General features: G+C 63.6%; 5 protein-coding genes across 5 annotated transcripts; 1 reads left to right on the forward strand and 4 right to left on the reverse strand.

The window, feature by feature from the left end:
* Positions 1 to 173: 173 nt before the first annotated feature.
* JCM10292_003981 (uncharacterized protein) lies at positions 174 to 1906 on the reverse strand (the record flags this gene model as incomplete). Its single annotated transcript, XM_076649174.1, has 9 exons — positions 174 to 209; positions 281 to 581; positions 638 to 770; positions 832 to 852; positions 913 to 1184; positions 1246 to 1349; positions 1424 to 1452; positions 1524 to 1680; positions 1823 to 1906. 9 exons carry the CDS (start codon positions 1904 to 1906, stop codon positions 174 to 176), a joined length of 1137 nt encoding a protein of 378 aa, XP_076505184.1.
* Positions 1907 to 2275: 369 nt separating this feature from the next.
* JCM10292_003982 (uncharacterized protein) lies at positions 2276 to 3360 on the forward strand (the record flags this gene model as incomplete). The annotated part of the gene is made up of 5 exons (XM_076649175.1): positions 2276 to 2549; positions 2598 to 2719; positions 2789 to 2896; positions 2992 to 3105; positions 3166 to 3360. The coding sequence occupies 5 exons, from the start codon at positions 2276 to 2278 to the stop codon at positions 3358 to 3360; spliced, it is 813 nt and encodes a 270-aa protein (XP_076505185.1).
* A 305-nt stretch (positions 3361 to 3665) lies between these two features.
* On the reverse strand, positions 3666 to 8339 carry JCM10292_003983 (class I myosin; the record flags this gene model as incomplete). The annotated part of the gene is made up of 13 exons (XM_076649176.1): positions 3666 to 3916; positions 3973 to 4663; positions 4723 to 4912; positions 4977 to 5227; positions 5291 to 5849; positions 5909 to 6114; positions 6179 to 7288; positions 7347 to 7424; positions 7484 to 7849; positions 7917 to 7938; positions 8005 to 8108; positions 8176 to 8268; positions 8337 to 8339. 13 exons carry the CDS (start codon positions 8337 to 8339, stop codon positions 3666 to 3668), a joined length of 3924 nt encoding a protein of 1307 aa, XP_076505186.1.
* Positions 8340 to 8765: 426 nt separating this feature from the next.
* Positions 8766 to 11858, reverse strand: JCM10292_003984 (uncharacterized protein; the record flags this gene model as incomplete). Its single annotated transcript, XM_076649177.1, has 6 exons — positions 8766 to 9150; positions 9209 to 10637; positions 10697 to 10805; positions 10865 to 10915; positions 10973 to 11470; positions 11541 to 11858. 6 exons carry the CDS (start codon positions 11856 to 11858, stop codon positions 8766 to 8768), a joined length of 2790 nt encoding a protein of 929 aa, XP_076505187.1.
* A 190-nt stretch (positions 11859 to 12048) lies between these two features.
* On the reverse strand, positions 12049 to 15286 carry APL5 (Apl5p; the record flags this gene model as incomplete). Its single annotated transcript, XM_076649178.1, has 9 exons — positions 12049 to 12504; positions 12565 to 13273; positions 13330 to 13826; positions 13882 to 14027; positions 14080 to 14293; positions 14344 to 14790; positions 14845 to 15006; positions 15070 to 15203; positions 15262 to 15286. 9 exons carry the CDS (start codon positions 15284 to 15286, stop codon positions 12049 to 12051), a joined length of 2790 nt encoding a protein of 929 aa, XP_076505188.1.
* Positions 15287 to 15390: the final 104 nt, after the last annotated feature.

A 15390-nucleotide genomic window follows, 5' to 3' on the forward strand; every position in this document is an offset into this window, starting at 1 on the left:
GCGACTTCCGAAACCCCACAGGGCCCACACGCGTCGCAACGAGGCGACCAAGCAAGCTAGCGGCAGGACGGACAGGTCAACGGGAGAACAGATTGCAATGCAGGGCAGGTGCGTGCGATACGACGTGCAAGGGACAGAAGATGTCACGAAGGAGGAGATAAGAACGAAGCTCTCTAGTCGGCGAGCAGCGCAATGTGCTTGAGCTCGTTCTATGGGGGACGGAGACATCAGTACGACGCACAGTGTCTTGACAGGCTGCGAGGAGAAGTAGGAGTCGTACCTGGACAAGCGTGCCGACTTTCATGCCCTCCTCGTACTTCTCGACGTCCCACTTGCCGCCCGCCTCCTCAACGCGGCGCCGCTCGCGCTGCACGACCTCGTTGCCGCTTGTCCGCTCGCGGAAGCTGCGCGGCGAGAGCGTCTCGTCCGATGACAGGTGCCAGAAAAAGGTCGACGAGATCCGGATTTGCGGACGCAGCGCGGTTGCGGGATTGTCGAGGCGTGCCGACAGTGCCGCGAGCGTGCCCGGAGTGCAAACGACCTCGTGGTAGCCGGCGAGGATCAGGCCGCCCGTGTAGTGCCTGCGAGTGCGACAAGTCAGCACTGAATGAGACTGCGTGTGAGACGGGACACGCACTCGAGCTGCTTGCCCGCCTGAACCAGGAGCGTGCCGGGCGGCATCTTGACGGTCAAGCGCTTACCCGAGTTGCGCGCCCAGATGTGGAGACCGGGGAAGCGAGAGCGGCCGTGGATTGTCAGGAAGTTCAGGTCTGCGGGACACGGTCAGACATGTGGAATGAGTAGCACCTATCTCCCTCGAGCTGCACGCACCGGTGTGGAAGCCCGCAAAAACTGTTCTTGTGGCATGTTAGGCAAGCTCAGGTGCGTGAGATGACAGGAGAGAGGACGCACTCTCGCCCTCCCGGCCGTACTTCTTGAGATCCGTTGCAGTCGGCGCCAGCAAATGCGACCCGTATTCGCCTGCGCGGAGAAAGGTTTCCTGCTCGAGGCCGAGCCCGACTGCGAGCATCTCGCTCACACCCTCCACCGCCGACTTGATCTGCGTGCCCCACTCCTCCATTGATCCCTCCCAGGTCGAGCCGAACGCGCGCGGCGTCACGTTGTCCATGCGAAGCGAGGGAAAGTCGGTTCGTGGCGGAGTCTTGCCCATGCGGTGGAAGAAGCTGAGTATGTTTTAAGGTCAGGCTCGAAGCGCTGGTCATGAAGCAGGAGTCTCGAGCGCACCGACACTTCGGATCCGCCTTTCCGCCTTCGAGGTCTAGCGGGCGCTCGGCAGGGTCGAGAGCAGCAATCACAGCTTTGCAGGAGTCGTCGGAGTGGCACTTGGGCTGCGAATGCGCAAGTGAGCGATTGCGACTTTCGTTTTCGCGCTGAAAGCGTCCTGTAGAGACGTTCAGCGCACCTTCTCCGTGTTGTCAAGCGTCACGCCGACTGTAATGCGGACACATAGGTCAGCTCGCTCGCACATGGACGAGGAGCGGAGGTAGCGACAGCAGCCTCACCCTGATAGTGCACTTCGGGCCGCAGATCTTCCCGCAGACGCTCGTCCTGCTGCGCAAAGTAGTCCTCCATGACATCGAGGAAGCGCTCGTTCGCCGCCTCGGACACCTGCGAGTCCCGGACGATGAGGGCGCCGAACTCGATGAGAGCTTCGGCAGTCTGACGGGCGGGACACGGGTCAGCTGGGCTCACGGGGCTGTGTGCAGGTCCTCCAGCCACGTGCACGCCGTCGTGGTTGCTCTAGTGGCGAGGAAGCAGGTGCACGCGGTTGCAGGCTGTCGAGGAGGCGGTGCACACACACCTTGACAGCCTCAGCTTGGGCAGCAGGAGTGTCAGGGCCTTGCCTGAACGCGTCAAGGTCGACGATCGGCAGAACAGAAGCCATATCGAGCGAACCGAGGGAATGAATGTCGCGTGAGGGAAGGCTCGCATCGTCGTTCGCGTAGAACCGCTCCTTGACCCTGCTCGCATCGCGGGGGGAGTCCGCATCTTCATCTACAGATAGCGGATCCATCCCCGCTGACGGCCTGCGCGCTTTCGCTTCTGCTCCGAATTTCGCGCCCGTGTTAGGAGGGGAGTCGCCACAGCCTGCACATAGTGACACGCTCCGCTCATCCTCTCTGCGAGCTGCCTAGAACCCTCGCCACGCTCTTCTCCCAGTGCCTCCGCAGCTTCTCGTGCTCCTCGTGCTCCTCGTGCTCCACGTGCTCCTCGTACACCTCCCCGCTGTATCCCTGCCCGCTCTCTGAGCGACATGTCGCACCCCGACTATCAGCCACTGCATGAATGGTGGCCCGGGACGGACAAGCTCTCGATATCGCTCAGTCCCTTTTTCGAGCTCGAGGTCAAGGTCCCTCTCGACTTCATCGCCCGCGGAGGGCAGAACACCCTCGCGTTTGTGCAGCACATTGCACAGCACTTCGTCAACGAGCCGGGGACCCTGCGTCTTGCCGCCGATGTCGAAGCCGACCTCGATCTCGGAGCGGCGCCGGAAGCGGCAGAGTACAAGTTCGTTCCGAGTGTGTCCGGTACCGCAACGTTGGCACCGACGCGTAGCTCTGACCTACTCCTCGCAGGAGAAGGCACGTTCACGCAGACGCGCGGCCCCGAGGGCGAAAGCCCAGGCAAGCCGGCTCCGATCAGCGCCGACTTCGCTTCGCCGGACGTAACTAAGTGGAACAGGAGCCGAACGCAACAAGCGAGCATCATCACGTTCGTATTGACATGGAGGCCCGCGACGCTGACCTGTGGCCATGCTGTTCCTCAGTCAGAGTTTGCGAAACTGGTCATGATGCGCGACGGCGGCGATCTCTTCGCCAACGTATCTGGCCTGCACTGCGAGGCTGTACACCTCGTGCCCGTGTCCCGTCCTGATGTGCGTTCGCGAGCATCGTAGCTGAGCGGATGACTGCAAAGCCGGTCAGCACACGCCGGGAGGCTGCTGACTTAAGGGTCTTTTCGCACGGCCAGATCTACGAGGACCTCCTCGATGCCAGCTACCGGTACGATGTCTCGTTTGGTCTTGCCATGTCAAAGCTACACCAAGGCCCGTATGACGACTACAAATGGTCAATTCACTGTCTGGTGCGCCTCCACGTGCTTTCAACTTTCTCAAGCATCTTGCTAATCTCAGACCGCCGTAAGGGGGATCGTTATTACTTTCACGCCTTCGGTTGCGAGAACGGGGAGCTGCTCCAGTACCACGGCCGTTCCTTCTCCAAGGCGGACGTGCGCTTCCTCGATCCGCCCAAGCCAAAACTCTGCGTGTGGCACTACCGCCAGGCGGTTCTCAAGTACATCCGCGCGCGCAGGATCGGGTTTGAGATGGAGGCGCCGTGAGGTCATGCCGATGCCGCTCTGTCTGTTTCCTGTACTCTCGTACACCTCTGTTGCCTGTTCGTGCCATGTCGTTTTGGCTTCGTACCTTCTTTGCTGTAACGAGCGCAGTCGACGTTCCTTCGACAGCTGAAAGACGTTGCCTACCGGGTTTCTTCTGGGTGGGAACGAAGGAGTCTGGCCGGGGAGGACAGTCCGCTTCTTCCTGGTGGGCGATCTTAGGCCTGAGCAACCAGCAGTCTCGCAGTCTCGGCACAGCGCGGTCTCATTCGTCAAGAGAACCTCGTGACATAGCTCTACAGCGAGGTCTACCAGTCATCGTCATCATCCTGCTTCCGTCCCGCCCGCTTCGCCAGCGCCGCAGCCAGGTCGTTGGCGGTAGGCTTGACCAGCCCACCTGGTGCCGGTGCACTGCTCGGCGCTGCGGCGGGGGCCGGTGGTGCAGCCGGTCGTGCCGGCGTCGGCGGTTTGCTGCCGACCGACGAGCCGTTTACCTTGGCCGGCACGGGTGGCTTCGGTTTGAGCGCCGGCTTAGGGCCCGGAGGCGGTGGTGCCTTGCCTGCGAGCGTGACACGAGTCAACATTGGAGATGTCGTCAAGCTCGAAGAGACGGACCAAGGGAAGAACCAGGACGCGAGCTTGCGGGCGAGCTTCCATTCGGGCTCGAGCCGCCGTCTGCCTGCGCCCGCTTCGCAGCGAGTACGGCCGCGAGGCCGCCCGAGTTACCCATGCCGGGCATGACGGCGACTGGCGCCGCGTTGCTCTCGCCCGTGCGCGAGCCGAGCCCGATACTCGAGCTCGCAGACGGCGCGACCGGGACCTTGGGTGCCGCCGGGATGGCGGGCGCCTTCGGTGCAGCTGGAGCGGCGGGTGCAGCGGGAGGGGCGCGGCGGGCAGGTGCAGGTGGCGGTGCAGCCGGCTTCGGCTTCGGCGGGACGACTTGCAGGTAGTTCGACGGCGCCCATCCCTCCTGGGTGCCCTTCTTGATGAGCCACCATCCGCCGTCGTCCTTCGTTACGACCTCGACAAGCTCGTCCTTCGCAAGTGGGAGCTCGCCCGGCTGATCCGTCTCGAATGCGAACAAGGCCTTCCACTTCTCCACCTCGGGCTCGGCGGGCGCGGCAACGGGCGCGCGAACAGGCGGAGGCGGGGCCTGACGGCCTGCGCCCGCCTTGGCGACCGGCGCAGCGGTGGGCGTGGCCGAAGCAGCGTGAGGGATGCCGGCCGGCGCAGCGGGCTTGACGCCGCCGAAGCCGGACGAGCCGGGCAAAGTCTGCGCCTGCGGGCGACGACCGCCGGGAGTGCGCTGCAGCAATCCGTTCGGCGTAAGCATTTCGTTCGAAAGCGAATGTCTAGGGGACGCACGTTGACCGACTGCTTGGGCACCTTTTTCGGCTTGGGCTTGCGCTCGCAAGGCGGGTCCGACTGGCTCGTGGGCGGCAGACCCTGACCGACGCTGACCGTCGACGACTTGTAGACGTCCCCGCGCTGGATCGACGGGTCCTTCTTGAATGTGATAGTCGCCATCTTGCCCTTCTTCTTGGCATAGTTGATCCTGCGCGCCGCAAAGCTGTGTCAGCGAAAGTTCCCCGACAGCAGTATAGGCGGGAGGGACGCACGTAGGGCCAACGTTGATCTGCACGGCACCGTTCGTGCGCTGCTGCAAGTGCACGAGGAACTCGGTCTTGAGCGGGCACGAGATGAGCGGGTCGCCCTCCTCCTGGCTAGTCGTGTTGAGCGCCATCCAGTCGTCACGCAGGTTCGACAAGCCGACGCTGCGGATCGTCACGAGCTGGATCTTGCGCTCGCACGTCGTCTGCACCGAGCCCTGCACGGCCTGCGAGATGAGGATGTAGACGGCCTTGTCGGTCTGCGGCGCGAGAAGGTCAGCCCCTCGAGCCTTTCTGGATACGCATGCGAGCGCGACACGCACGAGAATGAGGTAGCGCGGGCTCGGCTTCGAGGAGCGGCCGAGCTTCGAGACGAGGAGCTCGGCGCGGCAGCTGAACGCGACCGTCTCGTTGGAGGCGATGCCTGCCGCACTGCGCAGGCGGCTGCCCTCGATGCTGTCGTGATCTCCGACGGCGAGGTAGTCGCCGAGGAACTTGCGCATGCTGACGAGCGAGAAGCGGCGGCGCTCCTTGCGCTGCCCGAGGATCTGGTGCCCGTAGTCGCGCAGCTGCGCGTACACGATGCCCTCCTTCTTGTCAAGCCAGAAGCGCTGGATCGTGCGCGCCGCGTCGTGCTTGCGGCGCAGGTACGCGCGCCAGCACCGCTGGATGCGGGCGGCCATGTTGTGCCAGTACTTGTCGCGCATCGACTCGAGCGCGAAGAGCGTCTCGGGGTTCTTGATGAACGCCTTGGTCACGCCCATCTGCCACTCCTCGCGCGCGATGCCCGTGTCTTTCAGGATCTGCTCGCAGCCCGACCGCGCATCGCCTTGCCAGATGTAGTCGCCAGCGTACGATGTTGCGGGCGAGAGGAGGTAGAATCTGTGCAGCGGCTAGCGTCAGCAAGCGGTCGCGCGACGAGCAAGAATACAGGCACGGACCGCTCGACCATCTTCTCAAACGTGTTGCGGTACGCAAAGCCGGCGCGGCGCACGCGGATGTTCTCCTGCAGACCGAGGTACTTGATCTGGTGCAAGATCGCCTTGGTGTCGTACTCGGACGGCGAGCGGTTCTGGTTGGGCTTGATTGTGCGGATATAGTGCGGCTGCGACCGCATGAGCTTTTCGACGAGCGCGTTTGCCGAAGCCTGCGAGACGTCAACGCGGTCAGCTTGCCTGCTACGGCCCGCGAGCGAGACAGGCGGAGCCCACCTTGATCTTGTCGCCGGCCGTCGGCGGGCGCTTCTTGCTGTCCGGGTCGGGGCGGTCGGGGAAGATGGTCTGGAGGAACTTGTTGCTCGACGAGTCGACGAGGTCGAGCAGGTCCTTGAGGAGGACGTCTTTGTTCTTGTCCGTCATGCCCGCGACCGTGTACATGACGTCGCCTGCGTAGTGCTTGACGAGGAATTTGGACCCGCGCGTCTCGAACTGCGGGTTGCTCACGCCACCGAGGCGCTGGATGAACGAGTTGTCGGCCGCCTGCGGGTCGGCATGCGCAGTCGCGCACGCGTCGTTGAGCGCGGCAAAGATGCCGGGCGGGCGCTTCTCCTCGATCAGGTCGCACACGATCTTGTTGTTGAAGTAGTCGATCGGCGTCCACTTGATCTGCTCGCGCACGTACTCCTCCTGCTCCGTCTTGAGCGTGAGCTGGATGAAGATCTGCTGCAGCTTCTCGTTGACGTAGTTGATGCACAGCTGCTCGAACTGGTTCGTGTCGAAGATCTCAAAGCCGTAAATGTCGAGCACGCCGATGATGGTCTGGCTCTGCTGCTTGGCCTTCATCGAGATGTTGACGCGGTCGACGATCCACTCGAACAGGTTGTTGTAGATGGCCTTGGCGAGCGCGTCGCGCACGGACGACGCCTGTGCCGGGTTGAGGGGGACCTCGTAGACGGACCCGCGCCGGCCGCCGCGCTGCGTCTCCATGACGCGCAGCGTCAGCGCCTTCTTGACGCGCTCGGCGTCGACCTCGAGGAGGTATGCGACGAAGGCGGGCACGCTCTCGTCGCGCACGTAGGCGTTGCCCTCCTCGTTCTGCGCAAACTCGACATTGCCGAGCCACAGGATGCTCGCGAGCATGCGGAAGATGTTGTCCTGCTCGTCGGCAGTCAGGCCGACGGTCTGCATCGCCTTGATCGTCTCGGCCCAGTCCTGCGTGTCGTCGATGCCGGGCACTTCGAGGCAGCCCGAACGCGAGGTGTATGCGTACGCCTCGGGGCCCTGCAGGCCATAGGCGTCGCGCTGGGCGGGCGAGGCGCCCTTGGTGAGCTGGTAGAAGATGTGAAAATTGCGCTCTGTTTTGGTCTGGCCAGTCACGCGGTTCTGTCGATGAGGAGGATGAGTTGTGGGCCTCGAACGAAGGAAGCAGCGCAAATCGCACCTTTTCGAGGAGGTAGTTCGTGATCATCGCACCGACGGGCGCACCCTGCGCGTCAAACTCGATTTCGAGGTATTTGCCCTGCGATAAAAGTGTCAGCAGGCGCTTGACGAGTAAGGGAATGTGAAAGCGAGACGAACGTGACGACTCGAGTTGTTGTTGCGGAGCGTCTTGGCGCAACCGAAACTCTCGAGAAGCGGGTTGGTAGCGAGCACCATGTCCTTGACCTCGTCTCCGGTCGACTTGCCGCCCGCGCTCGTCGCCGCGAGGTACTGCATGATGCGCTTCGCCGCCTCGGTCTTTCCGGCGCCCGACTCGCCCGAGATGATAACGGCCTGATTGTCGCCGTACGAGCGCATGTTGTATGCGGCGCTCTCGGCGACGGCGTAGACGTGCGGGACCATCTCGAGGCGGTTCTTGCCCTGGTACGAGTGGAGCGTCGCGTCGTCGTAGATGGGGAGCATGCGGAAGGGGTTGACCGAGATGAGCACGTGTCCGATGTACGTCTATGAGGCTCAGGTAGGTCAGCAATTGCCCATCAACTGGCGAAACACGAGGAAAGCAGGTTCGCACGTAGATCTCACCGTTCTCAAAGCTGCGGACGACTCGGGGTCAGCCTCGGCTACTTCGCCGTGAGCAATGGTTTGCGAATACAACGCACCGCTTCTTGAGGTTGTCATTGATGGACTCGTTCGAGATGGTCGACAAGAGGGTCATGTCGCTCACGCCCGCCTGCTTCTTCTTGAACCCCTCCTTCCAGTCGGCCTGATCGAGCGGGAGCGTGAGCCCGGCGAAGCTTATCCGAGACGAGGCCAGCAGCGCAGGAACGCACCTTAGCAAAGCCGCCGCCTGCCTTGCGGGATGACGCGGGGGCCGCGCCGCCGCCTGCTCCGGCGGCAGCTTTCTTGCCCCTGCGAACGGGCGCCTGAGGTAACAGTGAAGGGATCGTGTCAGTGCACGTCGGCGTGCGAGCGCAGGAGGAGGTGGACGCACCATCGGATGGGTGGAGCGGCTCGGGGAGCGGAGCGGAGTGAACGAGGTGGGGAGAGCGTGCGCGGGGCTTGTAGGTGTAGCAGAGGCGAGTGCAGCTCCTGTGTAGCTCTCTCGAGTCGATCGCTGGCTCCCTGCGCTGGTGGGAGGGCCAAAGGTGCGGACGGTCGCAGCGAGAGCGGCGGTGCTGCCGTGTGCCGCCAACCTCGGCGTCCCTTTCCATCGAGTCGAAGCTGCGCAGCACACGCACAGAAGCAGTATCGGAAAGCTTGAGGCAGTCGGAAGAGCCCGCAGAAGTCGCTGTCCTGGACCACCTTGCTCTCGTAACCACCCTCCTCCGCAGCAGGCGTGTTTAGTCGAGAGATGCGAGTGATGCGAGTTGCGAAGGATAATGCGAGCACATACAACAACCGTGGATACTCCCCAGACCGTCTAGAACTCCCTCCTCTTCCCCTCGTCCCTTATCTCGCGCTTCCGCGCCGTCTTGAGCGCCTCAAAGTACTCGCCGCACACGCGGTGGAGCACCTCGAGCCGCCCGCGGTCCTCGACGTCGGCGAGCCGCTTGTGCAGGATCTTGAGGTCGTCAAAGAGGAGATACGGCGGGCGCGAGTTGTCGCGCGAGGGCGCCGTCTCGGGGTAGAGCGGCGACGAGATGCGGATGGGGACCGATGGGTACGAGACGACTGCGGGACGGTCAAGAAGTGGCGCAATGGGCGAGAGCGGGGCCGCCGAACCGGACTGGCTGCGGAGCGCAGAGGGCGGGTAGGTCGCATGGAAGCGCTGCAGGACGGCGATCGCCTCGTCCTCCCTGTACGCCCTATGAACTCGGTCAGTCAGCGTGGATGCGCGAGACGACGCGAGAGAACGAGGCGCACTTGGCGAGTATGCGGATGAGCCCGGCCCACATCTTGCTCACATGCCTCCCCGCGCGCCTCTCCCGCGCCCAGTCCTCCTCGACCCTCTTCCTCCGCTCCCGCGCAAGCTCCTGCTCGTCCGCATCGAGCTCCTCGATCGGTCGCTCGCCCTCGGCGAGCGGTGCAGGCTCCTCGCTCCATCGGATCCACTCGTCCCACACCTCCTTCGCGACGCGCACCGCCTCGTCGCGGTTCTTGGCAAGCTCGCAACGGCGGAGCATGATCTCGTACGAATAGCGGTTCTTGGGCAGGTCGAGGCGTGTGTAGGCGTGGCGGAAGAAGGAGTGCGCCGTGGCGAACGAGGCGTGCGAGTTGAGGACCGAAAGGTAGGCGTTGACGAGGAAGGTCGAAGGCGAGACAGAAGGGAACATGCCCGATTCGCGAGGTGCTTGCTTAGACATTGCCGCCGGAGAGTCAGTCGATGCCAGGACAGACGCGTCGACGACTTGCAGCATGAGGTTCTGCGCCTCGGCGACCACTTCAGCCGAGTTCGTCGGAAGCGGACCCGGGTAGAACAGCGACGCCTCGCCGAGCATCTTGATCACCTCGAGCGTCGAAGCGCTCGCCCCGCTTGGCGGGCCGACGGGCAGGTCCGTCGGATCGTCCTTCGCATCGAGCGTCGATGACGGGCGAGGCGACTTCTTCGGCTCGGTAGGCTCCGCATCCGGGGCGGCCTCGGTTGCCTGTGCCGCATCCTCCTTCTCGGCTGCACCGGGCTGGTCCACAGGCATCGGTTTCGACGCCTGCTTCGCACGCCCTCCTGTGGGACGATAAGCCGCATACGTCTGCAGCACGAGCGCAAGCGTCGTCTCATCCGGCGCAGCCTCTCCGCCAACGCCGACCATCTTGACGAGCATCCACCGCGCGCGGGCGAGATCGCCGTGACGCTTTGCGCCCTCGAGGAGCGCATGGAACGTGCGCCGCGTGGGCGCCACGTTCTCGTCGAGCATGCGGCGCATGAAGCGCAGAGCCTCGAAGTAGTACTCCTGGCTCCCTTCGCGGGCGCACGACCGGATCACGCCGTTGTAGGCGCGCTCGGACGGCGCGAGGCGGTGGTCGTCGGTCATCTCGGTAAAGAGGTCGATGGCGCGCTCAGGCGAGGGGTGTGCGCCCTGAGAGCAGGCTTGGATCATGGTCGAAAAGAGGGGGACATCGGGAACGGGATAAGAGACGAGGCGGGTGTGGCTGTAGAGATCCCAGCCTTGCCGGACCAGTTCGGGCGGGGAGCTGGCTGATAGGAAGCGCTGGACGACGGCAGTGTAAGTTGGAAGGAGCGGAGTATGACCGGTCGCCTCCATCGAGCGGAGGTGTCGTAAGGCGAGGTGGGGATGAGAGGGAAGGATCGAGACGAGAAGGTGATGATGGGCGGTTGCAGAAAGCGGTAGCGAATCTGAAGACCCCAAAATCAGCTCCTGAACAGGATAATCATACGGACGAGCCTGGACCCACTCTGTCGAGCGAAATCGGCGACGATGAGCGCATCTTGCGATTTGCCTTGAGAGGCGTAGATCGCCAGTGCGTCTTCCAGCACCTTGCCTTCTGCTATAGGTGTCGTGCGCTGTTGAACAAGGAGAGTCAGCAGAGGCCAAGGAATGATTGGTGTAGAGTGGGACAAACCTCCATCAATCGCAAACCTTTGAGGACGCCTTCGCGATCTCCCGCCTCAGCCTGTTTGAGAAAGGGTCAGTCAGGCTTCAGAAGGCGATGATGAGGCGGTCTGCTTACGCAAGCGAGAACGAGGTCGTTCCACTCGGAACGGACGAGCAACCCGCGCGAGACGGGTCCGCCAGCCTCCGCAGGCGCTTCCGCAGGCGGCACCTCCTCGTTTGGCAAAGTCGCCTCCAGGTGGTCGAGGATTACTCGTGCTGGCGAGACCGTGTCGATGAGCTCGAGCGGCTGGTCCGGTGCCGGCGCAAGCGTTACGCCCGCCTCGCCTCGCCGCTCACGCAAGCGTAGTGCGAGGGAGGTGGAACTCTCCTTTTCTCCAGCAGCCTCTGCACCCTCCTCCTCTGCGAGCTCGTTCTCGAAGTCCTCGAGGCGCTGAGCGAGTCGGGAGAGTCGGTCCTGTCGCTGCAGCGAGTCGGCGGCAGGATCAGGGAGGGCGGGGGCAGTCGAGGCGGCGAGAGCAGGGAGGGCGAGCTCTTCTGGCGGAGCCTGAATCAACCCCTGGTACATCGCCTCGAGCTGCTCCTCGGAGAGAGGCGGGAGCGAGGCGGCAATGTCCTGCGCAAGTGCGAACGAGGCGGTGCTCAGCTCGAAGTACGCGGAAGGACGGCGGAGAGGCGGAGCGCACCTCTGCGACGACGAGCTTGTCCTGCACCTCGGTCCTCCTCGCGAGCTCTGCCTGCCTCGCAAGCTCCTCCTTGGCCCGCTCGCGCTCCCTCCGAATCGCCCGAACTTCGCGTTTGTCGGCAAGCTTCTCCCGCCGCTCGACCCGCTTAGCCTTGCTCAGGCGCGGCTTCTCAGCACCCTGCACGGCCGCAGAGCTGCTCAGAGCGCGCACAGCCGGCTGCGTCGATGATGTTGCTCGAACGGCGAGCTGATGAGCTTCGAGACGCGCGAGTGCGTCTGCGCCTGCCAGCGAGGCAAAACGCCGCGCAGCCGACAGCATCAGCCGCAAAGAAGGCGCACGAGCTTGTGCAACAGCTTGAGTGAGCTGGCGGCGTAGGCGCAGAGCTGGAGCGGAACGGCGAGCTTGCGTTCCTCAGCTCAGGAGAGGCGCATCTTCCGACTCGCGCTCACACGCCGCGATACGATGTAGTCGCGATAAGAGAGCTCGCACGATGCAGCGCGTGGCGCAGCTACTCGATGGGCGTTGCCGCTCCCGACCCGCCTGCTCCGCCGGCAGTCTTCTTCTTCTTCTTCGTTCCCGCCGTTCCGTCCTTCTTCTTCTTCTTCACCACCTTTACCACCGACCCCTCTGCCGCATGCGTGTCCAGCTCAGGTGTCGCCGCTCCGCTCCCCTCCGCTGCGATAGAAGGCGACTCGACGCGACTGGCGGCAGCAGAAGGCGGGACGACAGCTCCGGGTGTGAGGCCCGGCGGCAGCTCGCCCTCGACGTCGACGAGCATTGGCGGTGGAGTCGGTTCTCGCGGCGGGGGAGTGAGCGTACGTGCAGGCGGAGAGCGCAGGTCGAGGTCGAGCTGGACGATCGGGATAGAGTCGACGTCGTCGCCCTCGCCGTCGTGGTACCCTCGTCCACCGTCGTCCATGTAGTACGGGTCGTCGCGCTGACGGTCGAGGCGGTCGGCTCGTTGCTGTACGAGGGAAATGTCCATTAGCCAAGGAAAGCGCGCGAGTCAATCGAGAGGGCGTACTCGTGCCAGCTCTTCCGGGTCGTCCTCCCTCCGCTTGCTCTTCTTCCCCGTGCCCGATCCCTTGACCTTCTTCTTCTTCTTCCCCTCCGCCGGCTCTTCCGCCACTGCTGCACGCCCCAGTGGCCTCCCAAACTCGTCCGTCTCCTCCACCCTCCCCTCCGCCTCCCTCAGCGCCTGGTCCGCCCATCGCCCGCCCTCGAACAGTGGCACCTCGAGGTCAAGCCCCTCTGGGAGCGTGACCATGCCCTGCGCGCGCGGGTTGACCGGGTTGAGCTCGTGCGCAAAGAAGAGCGCGTCGAGCAGCGTGAGCGACTCGGGCGGCGCGCGCTGCTGCGCCGCGAATCCGTTCGCATGCTCATCGCCCTCGCCGCGCTCGTCGCCCTCGTCGTGCGCGGCGTCGACGAGCGGTCGTGGCGCGTCGAGCCCTGTGCGCACGCGCTGCAGCAGACCGTGCAGCTCGGCTGCGCGCTCCTGTAGCTCGAGGTCGGCGCTCTTCGCGCACTCGGCGAGCTGGCTTTCGAGGGCGGCCGAAATGCCACGAATCTGCTCAAGTGCCGATTCGTCCCACGACGACGAGAGAGCAGAGAGCCACGAGGCATAGATCTTCACGCCATTGTGCACCCACAGCGCGAGGATGCGCGGGGGTAGCGTCGAGGTCGTGCTCGAACCGAAGAGCGATGCGATAACGGGACGGGGGTCGTCGAGATCCCTGTGCGATCGGTCCCATCAGAAGTCGCGTCTACGAGGTGGGCAAATGCGGCGCACCTGCAGTACTCCCCACAGATCCACGCCGCTGCGCCCAGCACTTCGGCTGCGTCGCCCGCCTCTCCGCTCTCGAGCAGGTCCTCATCCTGTATCAACGCCGCCATCTTGCGCGTCGCATACGGACGGATCTGCTTGACACGTGCCGCGACGTCGATGAGCTCGTCGCGGAGCTGAGCGCCGAGGCTCGGCAGATCGGCCGACGGAGCGGGCGCCGACTGATCCGGCTGCAGCAAATGGGCGATGTACGTGAGCTCGACGAGCGTGTCGATGAGCCAGGCAAAGTTGGTGACGTTCGAGTAGGTGCCGCTCGAGGTCATGCGGAGGACGAGCGAGATGAGAGAGGTGCGGTAGGCGGTCGAGAGAACAGGATTGGCAGGAGCTGAGGCGCCTTGCTGTGCCTTCAAGAGAGATGCAGCGGCAGAGGCGGTCGAGGTGGAAGAGGGGCGGAGGTGAGTGAGGAGACGCTTGACGATTGTCTGCAGGTTGTGGCGATCGACCTGCAGGCATGCTCATGTGAGCGAGAGCCTCTCAAAAGAGTTGTCGCTAGCGTACCATGACCTCGACAAGGTCGAGTGCGCGCATGCGAATAGACACGTCGGCATCGTCGATACAGTGCAGGATCGTGTCGAAGTGAGTCGAGATCAGGTGCGGGTGCGTCGGTGCAATCTTAACCAGTGCTACGAGCGCGATGTAGCGGACTGATCGAACAAGAGATTAGCGTCAATGTAATCGCAGCGAAAGAAAACGCACGGTTCTGGTCGACGTCCTCGAGGAAACTGCCGAGTTTCCCGACACATGTGCGCGCGAGGCCCTCCCCGTCCGGACCGCTCAACATGCCGCCCACAATGGAGGTCTGAATGCACTCGTACAGCAGCGACATGGCGGGCGTCGTCTCGATGAGCTCGGTGAGGGGCGGAAGGAGCTTCTTGACGAGTCGCGGCTCGGCGGGCGTGAGGACGGCGAACTGCGAGTCACACGTCAGGCCCAGCTCTGACATAGAGTGAAGCTACATACGAGCTTGATGATCTTGATGAGCATCCAGTTGTTCGTGCTTGCGGTGAGCAGCCCAAACAGCTCTGGCGCAAGCGGAAGGTACTTGTGCGGGTCCTTCCGCGCCGCCTCGCAGATAACGTTGACCGCCGCGCCAACAACGCCCATGTCTTCGTCACCGAGACGTTCGCGCAGTCGCTCGATCCACGGGTCCTCGCCGCGCTCTTCTCGCCCCGTCGTCAACTCCTGCACGCCCGGCCAGCTTCGCAGGATGCGCCAGAGGATTAGAGTCGCTTGCCGCCGAACGAGCGGGCGAGTGTGTGTGAGGAGGGTGAGGAGGTCGGGCCCTAGGTCGTGAGCGAGCGTGGGCGTGAGGAGCAAGGAGACGGACGAAAGGGTAGAGGTAAGGTGCGCGACTGTGAGCGAGTTGGGCGACGACGAGAAGAGCGGTGTTGGCGGGGTCAAGAGGTCCTGAAACCGCAAATGTCAGCTAGAGCAGAAACCCGAAAGACGGTGCTTGCTGACCTTCTTGACGAGGTTGACGACGAGGACAGCAACCTCTGTCTCGCGGTCGAAGCATTGCGATGCGGCCAAGTACCCAATCGACTTGATGTGGAACTTTGTGCTCGTCATGCACTCGACAATGGCGAAAGAGGCGAAAGAGATCGAGTAACCGAGCATCTCGAGCTGCGGGTGGGGGCGAGGTCAGCCTGGCGGGAGAGGCCATCTGCGAGACGGGGAGGAGCGCACATAGACGAGCTTGAGCACTGCAGCAGCCTTGATGTCCACATCCTTGCTCACAATCTCCTTGCGCGTCTCGTCGAGTGCTTGCTGCACGACCCGGTCCTGGTCGTTCTTGTTTGCCCGCAACGCCTTGATGAGGCCTGGGTGCAAGGCGAGGGTCAACGCGGTCCTATTCAGCCCACACAGAGCGTGTCTCACCCTCGACCTGCTGCTGGAACAGCATCTTGGCGATGAGGCGTCACCAGGCGATCGTCCTCAAGCGGCCACCTCGCGCTTTGTCAAGCTTCACCGGTGTGTTCTGGTGCTCGAGAGGGCTGAGTCAGACTA

Source organism: Rhodotorula paludigena (genome assembly GCF_050403205.1).
Source record: "Rhodotorula paludigena JCM10292 DNA, Rt_paludigena_JCM10292v1_ctg22, whole genome shotgun sequence".
NCBI classification, from domain to species: Eukaryota; Fungi; Basidiomycota; class Microbotryomycetes; order Sporidiobolales; family Sporidiobolaceae; genus Rhodotorula; species Rhodotorula paludigena.